We start from the raw sequence: 16,591 nt of genomic DNA, 5'->3' as shown, positions 1-16,591 counted from the left end.
ATAGCTTTTTGTGCAGATAAAGTTTACGGTTCCTGGCCACATTTCAATGAGTGGTGAAAAAGTTGCTTCATATCAACGATTCCAGGAGGGAGCGCTTTACAATTAAAAATGTACAAAAGTCTGCACTAATTAACTCTAGAACTTTCGGTAAGCGACTTATGTACACGTCGCGGTGTGAATCAGTGGGTCTCTCTAAAATATAAAAAAAAAGATTCACAGGCTGCCACGTTCTCCAGATTACAATCGCGTTCAAATTTTAATGCGGCAACTTGGTCTGCCAGTTACTTCCACTGTACTGTTCGTCATTTGGGGCTTCTTTGCTGGGACACTCGGACGGGAATATATGCAGTGCTGTAGAGAATGCGAGTCAAATCGATTCATTCTATACATCAACCGCTAATGATTTTTAAATTGTGTCTTCCTGGCATAATTGATTTTTTCGGTCCTTTGGGACGTTGCGCTACATGGTGTAGGCTAAAACTGGGATTGCCCCGCCACAGTGGTCTAGTGGTATGGTGCTCGACTGCTGACCCGAAGGTCGTGGGATCGAATCCTGGCCTCAGCAGCTGCATTTTAGATGGAGGCGAAAATGTTTGAGGCCCGTGTACGTAGCTTTAGGTGTATGTTAAAGAACACCAGGTGGTCGAAATATCCGTAGCCCGGAGCCCTCCACTACGGCGTCCCTCATGATCATATCGTGGTGTTGGTGCGTTAAACCCCAGGTAATATTAAAACTGGGATTCATTAGAAATAACTCTTCTTTCTAATTGATGCCTTAACCTATATTAGCAATTGAAAAATTTAAGACTAAATGATTCGCCGCACTTTTGGGCGATCCCCCCGAGTGGGTGTGCCACTCATCCCAGGAGCATCATCATCATCATTTTCCTGCCGTATTTCTCCAACTCAAGGATGATGGAAGTTGCCATCATGAAATTATGTTTCCAAGTTCCCTCCCTTAATTTTAAAGCAGAGCTGTTGTGTTCGAGGTTTGCCGTGTGTTGTAGATAGAAAATTATCATCAACAGTCCACCAGGGTTTCCTTAACTCTACACCACCAACAGCTCAAGGAATCCAAAATATTTTTCCCCTCGTATCACTGTAAAGCATACAGCTCGCATTCTTACATCGCTGCAGGAAAAAAAAACTAGGGCATTAACTGGGCAAATTTTTTTACAGCGAAAGCTGTTATCAGATCACAATGGCAGTGGGGTAGTTGTCCGCCGCCGCCAGTGTCCGTAAATGCTATCACGCGAAATAAGAAAAAATGAAATGAGAAAAAAATATCCTGGATCGGATGGGATTTGAACCCAGGCCTTCCGTGCGGCAGTCAAGTGTCCAACCACAGAGCCATGCTGGCGCTTGTAACTCCTTTGCAAAAAGACCCTATACATGAGTGACGTCGGGCAAGGAATCGCATTAACGTATGTAGTATGGCATGGTAGAAGAGTATAAAATAACAACCAGGTGTCACACTATGCAAATTGTGCAACGAGTGTGTGTTTTAAAAGCTTCCCACCCACGACGAAGTGCTCAGCCATAATTCTTTGCTGCCATCAGCCACATGCAGCATCAAAAAAGTGCACATAATGCCTTACAGATGTGTAGCGGGTACGTCACTTATTCACAGAAAGACAAAGAATGACATAGTGGGTGCTTCCCTACTTCACAAAAATTATGATTTATGGCGTAATTGATATCCCAGTAGCACGCGATGTTGCCACAACGTTGAAGCAACTTTCTCAATGTGGCGGCAATGTTGTGTCAACATTTGGTGCTATACCTTGCATGTGTACTTGTATTAGTTGTCCCAAGAGTTTAGAACGGGCTCTAGAAAGGCCGCTCTTCCAGCTTTTGCCGAGACTGTGCCGCGTGTTCCGCGCAGGCTTGGAATTTTTTTTTTTTAGGATGACTTTTTTTATAGTTGCTGCAAGTCAATCCACTGCTCTTTTTCCCAATGCTATTATAAGCTAAATTACTTTTTTTTTAATTTGCCATCTTTGTCTATTCTGGATCTTTAGACAAACTCAACCTCTACATCATCTATTCCGTCACCTGAATCATCTATTCTTCACAAGCAAATGCATGCTGAACATTCACACAAATGTTCAACGTACCATACCTTCTTGTTCAAAGGGTTTAGAACATCGATTCTTATTTTATTTCATACATGTTATCATTCCAGAAGATTATGACATGATTTGCCTTACAACTCTCTGTTAAAAAAAAGCCTTGTTCCTGAAAAGGCACATGAAGTTTGATATTTTAAAAACTGTGTACTGCACTAGAAAAATAATTGCATATTTGAAGTTGGCACACAAATATTAACTCAGAAAGTCATCAAAATCAATCAAGTTCTAAAGTGTGGTGATCTTGTTGGTGACCAGTCGTATTTAGAGCATTATTAAAAAAAAAAACTTTGATGATGGATGAACAGAAACTTTCACACAAGGCAAACAGCACATGTTTGTGATGGAACTTTTATTTCAGCACAAAAAAAAACTTTTTACATAAAAGATTTATGACGGTCGACAGTTTCGATTCTCGTTTACGTCGCAGTGGCGATTTACATTTTGTGGACCATCTTCTAGGAAGCACAAGAAACAGCTTCGCGTAGAAATGCGCACATTTTTCCAGCAAGATTTCATTGCATGTGAAAATAAACAGTGTATCACTCACTTCTCTTGGCTACGAGTACCGACATGTGGTCTTTTTGTTAGCTTATTCTTTTCCGCACGCGGAATCTTCTAAGGGTTAAAACGACAACACGTTCCTACTAGGCAAGTGTCTGCAAAGTGCAGGGGAAAATAAGATTAATGCTCGTCTCTATGTACACTGCAAAAGCGCAACTAAGAAAATAAAGCACAGAAACAGACTGCGAATCTGTGTCCATGTATTGAAGATATTTCGTTGGACACGGCGCAAGGATGACCCCAGGCATCTGAATTTTTTTTTTTTCATCTCTCCTTCCTCGCAGTTCTTTGCTTGTTTACCTATAAAAAAAAAGCGTTATATTAATTTCAGTCCTGTCATTTACACAGTGATTTAATCACAGTTAAGTTTATCTACGGTTGCATGCAAGTGCATGCTATGCTGGGTACATTGGTCGTCAAATACAACAGAATGGAAGCCAGATGCAGTGAGACCTCGGGATAACACAGTCTGCAAAATTGTTCATTTGCGTCATTATGTATCGAAACTTCGTTACAGTGGAACGTCGGTGAACAGAAATTGCCTTAAATGGAATTTCTCTTTTGACGGAACTTTCTCTAATTCGTCTGGCTTTGTATGATTCAAGTGTGACGCATCTCTTTAAATAAACAAATTGTTCAATGTTAATGGAACGTTAAACAGAACACATTTTCCTGGTATCTTCAGATTCCGTTTATTTAAAGGTTCCCAAATTGGTTTCATAGAAGGGCATTCTAGGTTTTCACAAGTGGCCAGAGGAAATGCAATCCAACCCCCTTTTCGGGAAGTTTTTGATGAAAAAAAAAAAAAAAGAAAACTCTTGCTGCACTTAAGTAGACACGGTTATGCCTTGGAGAGTCCCCTGCTCACTTCTTCCGAGTTAGCAGGTCACTACAGTAAGTCAAACCAATCCAAAGCTTTCATATTTCGAGACATGCTCATTCTTTTTCCCCGCTGCCTGCATAGCCCTTCAGATTCGGTACCCTGTTTTCGTGACACCCGCCAAAAACAGTGCATCTTCATATGCATGAATATTTATGACGACACAAGCAGTGCTGGGCAGTATCGAAGATACACGTATCTTAGATACTATCTTATATACCTTTTGGGTATCTTGTATCTGTATCGCGATACGTCTCGCAAGATGGGTATCTGTATCTGTATTACCGATACATTCAATAATGTATCATGTATCTTAAGATACAAGATACTGCTATAAAAACAACACCGTCGGCTTCACCGTGCGTCAACAATTCTGACGGCCGAACACGGCAAGCAAACGCCATCGTCCCTGAGAAGCGATAGGATGACAGTCCGCGCGCCGGTTGTTTCGCTTGAAGCAAGTTTGAGAGCGCTGCAGTACAGTGACACATGTTCTCAGTCCCGTGGTTTTATTTCACATTTCGTGGGCTAAAGTTCTTTAAAGGCCGGGAAAAAATCACCACGCAGCATGTACGTCGCCACAAAAAATTGAATCGGTCGTTTAGGTATGCCCTATACTACGTGACGAAACGCACTCGGCCCTAAAGTGAATACATTAAAAATGTTGCATAATTCACCTTAGTTAATTAGCCAATTAGCAATACAAAAAATATAATGAGCGCCACATGACGGAAAACCTTATGCCGTTTGTTTCATTCAGTCGCGATGAACCACATTTTTAAAATGTTTCTTTCTGGTTACATGCCACCCTGTGTACCTATCGACTGTGATTGTTTAATATGGAACCGCATTGCTATTTGACTTAGATATATTCGTTGTCCTTCTTTACGTCATTGTAAAGTTGTTTTTTTTACCATTACAAATCACCAGGTAATCAGAGCTATAAGGGACAATAGTGTGAATATTAGTGGTATCCTGCGACGCTTTACGTCACTACAATATGTCTGAGATATTTCCGGGCGGCACAAGTTCTCTCGGAAAAGAAATGTTAAAAGATTGCACTTAAGTGAGCATGTTGCTAATAAACGCTTTATGCCAGCAGATACGTAGAATATTAAAAATCATTGCAGTTTTATGTCCTCATTCTACACACGATGCATCACAAAAAATATCTATACCAGCGCTGTTGCTGCTTTACACCTGTCAGGTGATCCGGTATTGTGAAAACGGTAATACAGTGACAGACAAGGCAAACTGCACCGCAGTACACTCACCCCTCGATATAACGAACACGGATACAGTCGAACCCGTTTATAACGAACTCGAAAGTGTCGCGAAAAGTGGTCGTTATAACAGTAGTTCGTTGGATATGGACTCGCCCTTAAAAACGTGCGCTTAGCGGCCAAGCCGTTTTTTTTCCTTTGTGCACTTTTGTTAAAGTGCTAACAACCCCTTCGGTGACAAGCTAAGCCTTTTCGCGTCATGAAGCGACGCCCGCTGCGTGCTCACGAGTGAATTAACCGCCTTTGCAATGAGCCGACACCGTTTCACCGAAGCGCGGTACCGCGACGTGGAGCCGATCTTCCGTGGCTAGTTGCGTGCAGCGCGTCGCCTACTCGGGTCGCGGAGTCACTGCCGGGCCGCTTGCTGTATGCCGTATGCGCGCGTTTGTACGTTCTTCGTGCTTGCTTCACTCCGGACCGCGCACGGGTGCGGCAACTAGCCTCTTCGCTCAACGCGGCGAAAACAAGTATTTTCCAAGCAACGCGCACTCTACGTCTCCGCGATGCTCTCGCGGCCCTGCACGACGATGCGCGGCGCACTTGAGTTGTCACCTAGTCAAACACGCAGTATACGCTCGCTGTCAGTGCATCGACGTTTCTCGGTGCCCGCGTCGCTCAACAACAGCGAGCTAATTTCGTTTCTACAAAGCGACGTGCACTTTAAAGCGGTCTCGCACAACGCGGCGGCGGCGAACTTGCGAACGGCAGCATGGCTAAGCATGGCGCGCTCGTACCGCCGTCAATCCGCAGTGTACGGCGTAGTACGCCACACGCGCAGCCGAGCAGATATCTAATGATGACTGTGATAAGGTTGTCGGCTATAAGGCATAATGGCACGTTCATCGACGGCCGCCACCTCGCCTTCGCTCTTTTCTGATGCTTATCCGCGAAGGCATCGCCGCAATCGCGCGGAAATTGTTATCACCGATCGACCGGTCTCTGCCGTTACCGGAAAGACGGACGACTTTTCGCGGCACATTGTGGCGTCGACGAGTTTAGGGACGCAGTGAACCTTTTTGCGATGGAAAGTTATCGCGGTTATCACTTCAATTGCATTTATGCCTTCTTGCGTTCCAAGGCATTGTTTGGTTCATCGCGGGCGGTCGTAGCTGCAGAGAACGGCGTCAGGAAAGGTCACCTTGCAAAAGGTGACCGCAAGGCTTCATGCTGCCTCCCTTTTTTTCCTTCCTCACTGCCATTCTGCCACTGAAGAAAAAAGGCTGGAAAGTGAGCGACCTCGCTCGTAGCATCCGAAATCTGCGTGCGGTGCTCGCCGATCAGGAATATCTTAGCCGCAAGTAAACTGGAGCGGGGCACGCGCGAGCGCGCGCCCCTGTCACGCTTTAGAAGGCATATTTTAACTTTTTTTCGCTTCGTATGTGCCATATTTTTACCGCGACCGTGTCTGAAGTGTTCGTTGTAAGAGTAGGAGGCTTTGAAAAATGTTCGCTATATCTGGACGCAGCTTCAATGGTTAGCATAGGAAAATCGTAAGTGCACCCAAATATGGTCGTTATAACCGATAGATCGTTATATGTGGGATCGTTATAAGTAGGTTCGACTGTATAACGAATTATCGGTTATATATGAAGTAAATGAAAAATAGTTTTTTCATAGACACAGTGTTACAAACAAACGTTTATAACGCATTTTCGGATATAACAAAGTTATTTTCGTGGCAGATGTGACTTTGTTATAATGAGGTTTGAGTGTATTTACACCATCATACGGAGGCTTCTTAATGGTGTTCTTACAAGTAGATGGCAACCCACTAGCTGGTCGACAAGCAGAGCAGCGACACCTATCAATTACAAAAGTGTCAAGCAGGAAGTACTGACAGCTCGGCGTATAAAAAGCTGTCATGCTAAGCAGCTAAACAAATTCCAGTAATACCTCGTTAACTCGAACTCGCATATCTCGAAAAATCGGCAGTCTAAATTTTCCGCGGTACCGAACAATTTCTCATGGGTGGAACGTATTTATTGCCCTTTATCTCGAATTATTTCCGTGCCCACTTTCCGATATCTCGAAATCTTGACCGAGAGTGGAGCAAAAACTTCGCCGCCGAACCGTTTCACAAGGTTCGCGCGAAGCTGCCGCGCTTACAATCCAAAACCACACGTGGGAGCTTTAAACGACGACTCACCGCATTCAATGCGTGCTGTCGTTGTGGCCGTCCTTCGTTCGTTCACTCGGCGCCGGACGTCTCGGAAGACGCCTCCTGCGCTTCCTGTGCCGCCTCCGCGTTCTTGGCGTCGGGCACCCAGAGGCCGGAGTCGACGCAGCGCTTCATGTGGTACCTGGCCTCTTCCTCGGGCATGCTGGCGATGGCGTCCTTGAGCATGTCCAGGTCGCGAGACTCGAAGCACTTCTGCAGCGACTGCGAGACAACGACCACCACAGCACACCAAATTACGCAGACTGTAGAATCAAAAGACGTAAGCAAAGAATGCTTTGGAAGGATGCACATTTGGGCGAGATGGTGGTCAGTCATTTTGTCAAGAACAGCGCGGAATTTTAAAAGAGGACAAAGCAAAGAGGAAAAACACAAAAGGAGCGCTGACCATCAACTGAAAGTTTATTTAACATTTACACATGAAAATTGCTAGCAAGTGCTCATGCGCATTAATGATCACAAGTCCGGGGGAGCTATTTTGCATGCGTTCTGTGAGAGAATGAAACAAAACGTCACGAGAGGATGAGAGGGAGCCGCACGGGATTCGTCGAGGCTCGTCTGATGGCCAGACGTGAGAATAGCAACCAGAAAAGGAAGTGCTGTCAATTATTTTGGCAACGAACGGGCACGGAACAGACGGAGACACCCTTCTGTCCAATTGAACGGACAGAACGGTCTCCGGACAACTTGGATTGGATCGAAACGTAAGCACTGGGGTCAGAGTCAAATTAGCCTGCTTTGTGTGTGGTTTACTCCAATCTCGCACAGATAGTTTGCGAAAATAACCATGCCCCCACCATCGAGCGACTCTTGAAATTACGACACCATCTAGCACCCACTCAGGACATTAATCCAAATAAACTGCTAGTCATCACGCTCTTCAATTTCAAGCTTTGAAAAACAATGCCTGCCAGTAATGATGTTTCAGCTATAATAATTGCATATTAGTTCAGGTGTTGAAAACATTTCTGAATTCTTTCAGCTCGCCCATTCGCTGTTTGCTCCCTCTCGTCCTCTCGTGACGTTTCATTCCATTCTGTCACAGAACACGAAAAAAATAGCTCCCCAGAACACTCGCATAATAAGAGACAACAGTTACATATTCTGATACATATTATGAGTACCTCTTCACGATAAATAGCTTATACATCTTGACAAAGTGATCATTTGCAAGAGTACACAGCAAAATGAAGTTAAATGAAGACATTCATTATGCGGGAGGTTCCAGCTGAACTTATCTTTCCCTTTCTCAGCCACCAGTCGACACAACTAGCAAAAACAAGTTGTGTACACCAATGTGCACAATGAGTCTCAAAGGTTTTAACATGCATGACGAAGCAAGGTCATTTTGTAGGACAAGAAAACGAAAGCAAGCACAACTCACCTCCGGTAGAGACTCGAACACCTCAACCGGGTCCAGACCGCCAGGTCCTAGCCTCTCCTGCCGTTCTTGCTGCAAGTGTTTTTATAAACAACTGTTAGTGCAAGCAAAGCAGATATTCCAGACCTTTCAGACCTTGCAAATTGCTGCGAGGCGCACACTCCTGGGCTGGGATCTTGTACCCACTTTAAGCACAAACGTTTTTGCCGTGCATGATTGGTCAGGGCTCGCACATACACAACCCCTTCGTGAAGCAAGCGCGAGCCCCCGCCAGTCACGTGCGGCAAAAAGTGTTCTTGAAATGAGCATAAGATCGCGGCCCTGGTCCACCTGTGGCCTGCCTTTTGAGCAATTCAGATGGGCTAACTGTTGGACTAGTTGGCCTCCCTGTGCATATGCCTATATGTACAAGAAGAAACATCATGCTTGTCTTCAGTATTCATTTTTCTCGTCTCAATTTGTGTGCTGGCTGAACAGACACTGCCCCTTTTCATGACACTTGACACAGAGTCAAAGCGGAGGTAATTTCTTCTGGTTTGAGCTGGCGAGTATGGCACACGTTTTCTGGCTTCAGCCCACAGCAATCTCGACACTTCACATCGCACGGATGTGTTGGAGGTGGCCACATTCTTCCCAAGCCAGCACTGCACTGGCACAGCACGTCCTGAAGCTTCAACTCGACGAGACTTCGCTCTTTATTTGATGTGTTGCACCTCACACAGCTGTATTTGAGCACACTGTCCAGCATTCCCAGCTTATTAAAACTGTACAAATTGAACATAAAAGAAAGGTCATTTCAGGAGGTTTTATAATGCAACTGGTACGTGGTTGAAAAAGTTAATTACTCGCTTTTGCTCTGATTATTTTGGATAAACATCGCCAACTAAATAACTCGGTGCAAATCATCGGGAGGTTGATCGTAAAAGCAAACCAACGGCCTTCCAGTATCGATCTGCCAAAATATACTGCCGGGACAGTGAGCGGGCTGGTGTGGAAATACGCTTGCAACAGTTGAACCTGCATTTATCGAGCACCACATATAACGAACCATTGTGCATATCAAATGGTTGCAAAATCCCATTGAATATATTTTCGATATATAAATTATTTTACAGATTGAATTACCTGTATAGAAATTTTTTTCGGTCCCCTTCAGATTCGATATATCCGGGTTCGACTCTACATTTCAACTTCTTTATAAGAGACAATGATGTAGGTGGCAACTGGTTATAAGAGACACCACAGTGCCCAACATCTAAACACCATATTCTCTCACATATAACCCGCCCCGGGATATATCTGCACCCCTAACTTTAACTTTACAAAAAGAAAAAAAAAACATGCATATAACCCCCACGTATAACCCGCAACCCCACTTTCTAAGCACATCCGTTTTTCTTTTTTGGTGCGGGTTATATGCGAGAAAATATGGTAGGTGTTGATCAGAAAATGAGAATGCCGTACCTTTTTCATAAGAGACACCTCATATATGTGACAAGAACTTCTCCCAGATGTGTGTCTCTTATGAAGGCGGTTCAACTGAGTTCATAAATAACAACTTCTCTGTGTCTGGTGATGCACCTATCGATGTCATAAATGGGTTTGACGAGAGAGCTAGAGCGCCGGTGCCGAGAGCTCCCTCTGCGTCCAATAGTGAAGCTGGTTACACCGATTCGGTGATCTCACAATGCATTTCATACATGCACACACGCACACAGATGGAAGCTCACACTGCCCCAAACCCAAAAGAATGCCGTGACAGCCTGCATGCTAATGATGGAATGTCTCACTCACTTCTTCACACTCACTGACACTCACTTCTTCTATCTCCTTGACCGCTTCTTCCAGCTTCTCGCGGGCCCTCAGCTGGACGCGTTCCTTGAATCCCTTCAGCTCGTCCTCGAATGCGTCCTTGTACTGCTGGTCGGCCATCTGAATGCTGACGTAATGAAACGACTCATTGAACGACTGGCGGTCAACATTACGCACACCTTTCCTGAAGCTCCGTTCAGAATCTGTTGACACAGAATGCAGTCTAAATTCGAAGCCGAGGACAGGAAAAATGCTTGAAGCCGAATGTTTCTCAATGTCTGTATCCTTGTAGAAAGCCAAGTCATTACAATCCAAATTGCGCGGGACCTAGTAAACCCCAGTCCCTGACATTGCTAGATTACAACCAATCACCTGGGGCTCTCTGACATTTATGTTAGGATTGTAAATGAAGAAGTTTATATGCAGACAAGGTCAAATTCTTGTCATCGTCTACACTTTTGTCTACGTCCTTGTCCAAACTGAAGTTGTTCCAATCCAAATCGCGCGAGACCAACTTCCCACAATTCCTGGTGTCGCTAGATTACATCCAATCACCCAGGGCTCTCTGAGATTAACATTAGGATTGTAAATGAAGTGCAGACAAGGTCAAATGCTTGTCATTGGCTGTGCTTCCGTCTACATTGTTGTCCAAGATGGAATAACTAACAGTGCAATGAGGTTAAAATACAGAGAGAAAGAAGAAAAAGACACAGCACTGTGTCCTTTTTTTTTTTCTTCTTTCTGTCCGCATTTTAACCTAGTTGCACTGTTAGTTATCTCACGATGAACATCCACCAACTAGCCCAACTTGCGATTCTGCATCCTTGTCCAAAGCCAAGTCGTTACAATCCAAACTGCGCTAGACTGGCAAACTCTCAATCCCCGACATCGCAAGGTTTCCAATCGGCAGGGGCTCTCTGACATTTACGTTAGGATGTGGCACTTCTGCATTCCATACCTGTCAGAACACGGCTAGCTGCAGCAGGAAATCGAACCTCCAACCTTACGCTTATAGTAGCCTTGCACTCACCGCGTAAAGAACGAAGAAATGCAGGATCGTGGGTCCACCTCAAGCTGCTTGCCGAGCTCGAGGACGTACTGGACGCAGATGCACTGGTGGGCAACGTGGGCCATGAGGTCATGTTTCTGCACGAGGCAACAGAATTGAAGCTCTGAATGTTGGCACATCTCTCTAGCAATACTACCATACCAATCGGCGAAAAGCTAAGAATAACTACAAGCTCTACTCTCCGCTACTGCCATCTCACGCAAAAAGAAATGGAATGCATGGTCCATCCTATTATGTTCGCTTTGTTTTGGTGATGTCAACCACTTCTTGCGTTTAGGTACCAAGTCTGTTCCTTAGTGCAACATTGCGAGAGATTAAAAGATCACGAGAAGACGCTAATCCTTGACGCAAAAAGAAAATGCAGGTGGTGATGTTATTTTGAAATTCTCGCACCGAACGCCGTGACGCCATTTTGACAGAATCCATTAGGTCCTATGTCGTTGCAAATTGGTAAAAATAAAGTACATTGTCCTTCGAGAGGGCCATAGACTTAGCATACCAAGTTTCACAAAATTTCATTGAACCAATGTTGCCAAAATACGAAAAATGCACTTTGAAATACGTGACGCCACGTGCGGAGATTTCGGTGTGAAATTTAGAGATGAAACTTTGACCTTGATTTTCTCCTTCATTAATAAGCCTATGACGGTGAAATTAACAACACTAAGAGTTCTCAGAGCACAATTTATCAATCAAAACCTATTCTTTGTTCCACTTAAGTGTCTTTAAAAGAAAGCGGACTCACGTCGTCCATCTCGAGCCGTATGCACCAGAGGACCAGGTAGTTGGCCGTGTACTCGCACGCCAGGTGCGGGTGCTCCAGCAGGAAGCGCTTGCTGTCGTCGTATTTTTGCAGCATGCCATACTGCTTCAGCAGGGGTTCGTTCTCCGACACAAACTTTTTCTGCAGATGAAGTTGAGAACAGTGTGGACGTTGAGAGGAACGGGAACTTCCCACAGTTGGTACCGACTGAATGCAAAGTTTTTGAGGACTATCGCAACTCGTACAGATAGATGGAACCAAGAGGGCAACAGAGACAGAAGGCAGGTGCTAAACTTCTACTAACTTAATTTAACGACCCCCATGAAAGCTTACGTTCACGGTACTACTAACAATACAACTCACTGTATGTGTGCCGGCAAACCAAGCAACGTCAATTCCTTACCTGACGAACCCATAGGGCGTGAGCTTACACATACTATGTGAGTATTACATTGTGAGTATTACACATGCGAGCACGCACGTGCGAGCATGACAATGCACAATCAAAGGCACCAGCTTTGGCTCCAGCCTTTTTGCTATTTTCCTTGGTTCCTTCTCTTTTTCCCTGTTAGACTGATTCTTCAAAACATAGCGCAACACTAACTCGCCTGAACTGCCAACCTTTAGACTGAACGTGACTGTCACATTAGCACAAAAGGCAGGTCACGATAGTCAGCAGCGTTGTGGCGACAGCAACAGCAAATGATGTTTGGCATCACGTTCGAACTCCTCCAATGGTGTTCCAGCAACACGTGGGTGTGAAGTTAGTGGACAGAGCGTGCAAGGCAAATACTGATTTGCAGAAGGTAAAGCACTATGGCAGCTAAAAGAAGTCTTGTGACTTGGGCGTGACAGTAAGCGCCAACAGTAATGTTGCAAGCATTACACGCCAGCGGTGTACGAGTTGAGACCGACGGGAAACCATTGCTTTTATCAGCAGCCAGCGAGAGGTAACACTCACTAAGAGAATATTAGCATGCCTAACATTAGCTAACACAAAGTTAGTTTGAACACAACATCACGACTAAGCGACCACATAGCATAAATTCCATGCTCGACGGCACAACTGCTCTTACCTGGGTCTGTTCTTTCTCTTCTTCTGTCAAGACAAGTTCTTCCTTCGGCTGTGGCTTGTTTAGGATCTGTGCGAGAAATTTTGACACATTAATTCGACTCCTCCTCCCTTAATTTCCCACAATCAGTCAGTGTCAAATAACACAGCAACTGCAGGAAAATGACTAGGAGGGGCTTTGCTACGTCGAAGAGTTATAAACTCACCGTCTTTTGAAAACCTTCCTTGCTGATGGTATCGACATTCCAAGGCATCAGCTAAAGCAGGAAGAAAGAAAAAAGAAGGGCAGCACATCAGATGAACGATCTACTTGTACAATTAAGCGGCACTTGAGAGCTGCAAGAGGAAATGGGCATTCTCTGAAATTGGGAAGCACTCCTTGAGGCAAAAGAGTACACACACACACACTCAAGCAGGCATACATCAAGAGCATTTCTGATTGCCAAAGATAACCATAATTCGCTCCTGCTTCTACAGTCCCTCTTCTTGAAGAACAAACGCCAAAAACATCAGTTGTCAAGAACAACACTCTACCTTTCGTTCACAACGCAAACTTTCTGTTTGACACAACCTCGTTATCCGAAGGTTGAAGGTTTGGATTTTACCAGCGGCAAGTTGATTTTTCATCCACTTTAATTCCTTTCCATTTATGTCATATTTAGTAGGGATGGGCGAATATTCAAGTGCTTTGAATATTCGAACGAATATTACAGTATTCGAATTTGCCTCGACACGTATTTAAATTATTCGAAATTTCCAAGTATTCGAAATGAACGAATACATGTATATTTGACCGCATATAGCCTCCTGTAAAGGTAGTTTCACTGCAGCGTGGTAGTGCTATGCCGTGAAACCATCCATCCAAGGAAAATCTGCACTGCCACGAAGCCACACGTCAGGGTTAAGTGTACACATGTATTATGTACTGTCACTTCAATTATTTTTTAAGTTGAAAACTGTGTTATACAGGCTTTATGCACTAAGTATAGGCTTATATGCACTAAGTATAGTAAATCTTAAAACATTAAAATTTTAAAGTTTAAAACACATTGCACCACTTATAACTGGAACTCTACTGCTATTAAACTCCTTGCTGCTATTCAAAGTTGCTTCAACTTCACTTCGAACCAAAAAAGTGACATTTACACATGCCTCATTCCAATTCTTCAAAATGTTGTGCAAGTTAGTTGGGTAATGACAAAAATGCTCATTTTCCTTTAAATATGTGATGTGTACTATTCGGGCTATTCGATTTGAAATTATTCAACCAAATCACTATTCGCTTCGAATTCACTTCGAACCTCAAATTTACTATTCGCCCATGCCTAATATTTAGTACACTACAGTTAAAACCTACAAATAATGTCCCCCATACCTTCTTAGCTTCACTGTCTGTTCGTTCTCCATAGGTTGACTCTAATAATAATATCTGGGGTTTAACGTCCCAAAACCACGATATGATTATGAGAGACGCCGTAGTGGAGGGCTCCGGAAATTTTGACCACCTGGGGTTCTTTAACGTGCACCTAAATCTAAGTACACGGGTCTCAAACATTTTCGCCTCCATCGAAAATGCAGCCGCCGCCGCCGGGATTCGATCCCGCGACCTTCGGGTCAGCAGTCGAGCGCCATACCCACTAGACCACCATGGCGGGGCAAGGTTGACTCTACTTGCAAGTTATTCATGACAGTACAAGCATTTTAAAAATCTTAGACATCTTGAAGACGTCATCCTAGGCCTCTTTTACCAGCTTTCTGTGATGAGGTGATGGCAGTATTACAGATTTCTGATTAAATTCAACTTCCACGTTTACTCACGTACTACCAGTGCTCGTTAGTGCCAAGTAACGACTAATTACGTCGACCAGTGCTGGCTAGCATCCGCTAATACTGGCTATCTGCTGTTATAATGGCAACAGTACCATCTTCACTCAGTTTCAATACAATCATTGCGCTGCCTACCAATTGATCTTTTTTTTAAATGCCTTCAGAAAAAGTTCAATAACACAACATCGTTTTTGCTTCTCTCGTAGGGAGAAGGAACGTACGGATGCTGCTTCCTGGGTCGATGCAGTCAACCCCTAAGGGACCGAACTCGTCTTGAAACGTCAGCACTACCTTACGCTGTGGCTGGCGTCATTTCATAGTCTATATCCAAATTTCTGTTGTAGACAGATCCATTGTAATGAGGTTATCCTGTAGTTTCTGCAAGAAACCCCTAGCCAACCTCTCGGTGCAGTTATTAACAGCGGAGCTCTTTAAGGCCAAGGTAAATTCATAGGGATCCATCATCCGCACTTTCTAGCCCAGCTGTGAGAGCAAAGCCTGACGAGAGGGAGAGCATTGGGAAAGCTAAGCGGGTGAGAGGGAAGCCTAGTGTAGAGAGTTGAGCCTGGTAGAGAAAGGGTAGGGACGTGGAGAGGGTGAGGCTGGGTAGAGAGGAGGAGCAAAGGCAAAGCTATGGCTGGAGCAAAGCAGGCGGTGTAGAGAAGAGGAGAGAGCAGGAGCACGATTGGCTGTGCCGGTGAAAGCAGTCGACCAATGGTAGCGCACTCTCGAGCACAGGTGGTGCTGGTGAGAGAGGAGGAAGGGTGCGCCGCACGTTGGCGAAAGCGGCGGAGAGGTGCGCTAATGCCGTCACCTTCACTGTTTAATCAGCCTTCGCGACGTTAAGTCAGCTCAGGCGGCGCATGATTTTTTTTTTTTTTCCCCGTGACAAAGAGCCTACAGTTTGGCAAAGGAGCCGCTGCCCACCTTCTCTTTCTTGTCCAGCGCTTCCTGCTCCTTGAGCAGCTCCTTCTGTTTCCTCTCTAGTTTGGCAACGTCACGCTTCGCCTGCTCCAGGTCCTTGCCCGTCTTGCCCTCGCATCGCTTACGGGCCTCCAGCAGCAGCTTGTCATTCCTGTGTAATCGACGAGGCAATGCGTGAACGAGGCAATGCGTGTGGCACAAGTCAACCCAATTTGCACGGCAAATCAACTGTCACAGCACGCGTCCACAAAAAAAAAGTACCCAAACGCTTTCGGCAAATCAGCCTGAACCCCTTCACCTCCCAGTATTTAGAACATGGGACCCGAGGAAAGTTAGCATGGTTGAAACGGTTTGTAAATGAAAGTGTACGATCGCGCCCAATACGACTTACAATGTGTTGCCCACGGTAAAAGTGGTACCAACACTGAACGACGGTGACGACAATTAGTGAAGCACAGTTTCGACTGCTGGTATTTTTAAAACCAATGTAACATTTGCCGGTGTTACAGTGAAGGCTTGGGGCCTCTTCTAACCATGGGCACCACGTTGCAACTCATATTGAGCGCCACTGTACACTTAAGCCTCATTATAACAAAGTTGCATTTGACATGAAAATAACTTCGCCATATCCAAAAATTCGTTATAAGCGTATATTCGAAGCACTGTATCTATTACCAAGGCTATTATTCATTGACTTCGTTATAACCGATA

General features: G+C 44.7%; 1 protein-coding gene across 1 annotated transcript; it reads right to left on the bottom strand.

Annotated features, from left to right (window-relative positions):
- Window positions 1–7,019: 7,019 nt before the first annotated feature.
- LOC119401690 (hsp90 co-chaperone Cdc37) lies at window positions 7,020–16,027 on the bottom strand (the record flags this gene model as incomplete). Its single annotated transcript, XM_037668611.2, is given in 8 exon segments — window positions 7,020–7,236; window positions 8,417–8,485; window positions 10,232–10,352; window positions 11,256–11,371; window positions 12,040–12,198; window positions 13,134–13,199; window positions 13,336–13,386; window positions 15,884–16,027. Coding segments are annotated over 8 exon segments (918 nt in total), but the record flags the coding sequence as incomplete, so codon positions are not given.
- Window positions 16,028–16,591: the final 564 nt, after the last annotated feature.

The sequence above is a fragment of the Rhipicephalus sanguineus genome, chromosome 8 (genome assembly GCF_013339695.2).
Source record: "Rhipicephalus sanguineus isolate Rsan-2018 chromosome 8, BIME_Rsan_1.4, whole genome shotgun sequence".
Classification (NCBI taxonomy): domain Eukaryota; kingdom Metazoa; phylum Arthropoda; class Arachnida; order Ixodida; family Ixodidae; genus Rhipicephalus; species Rhipicephalus sanguineus.
This window is presented reverse-complemented; position numbering and strand designations above follow the sequence as displayed.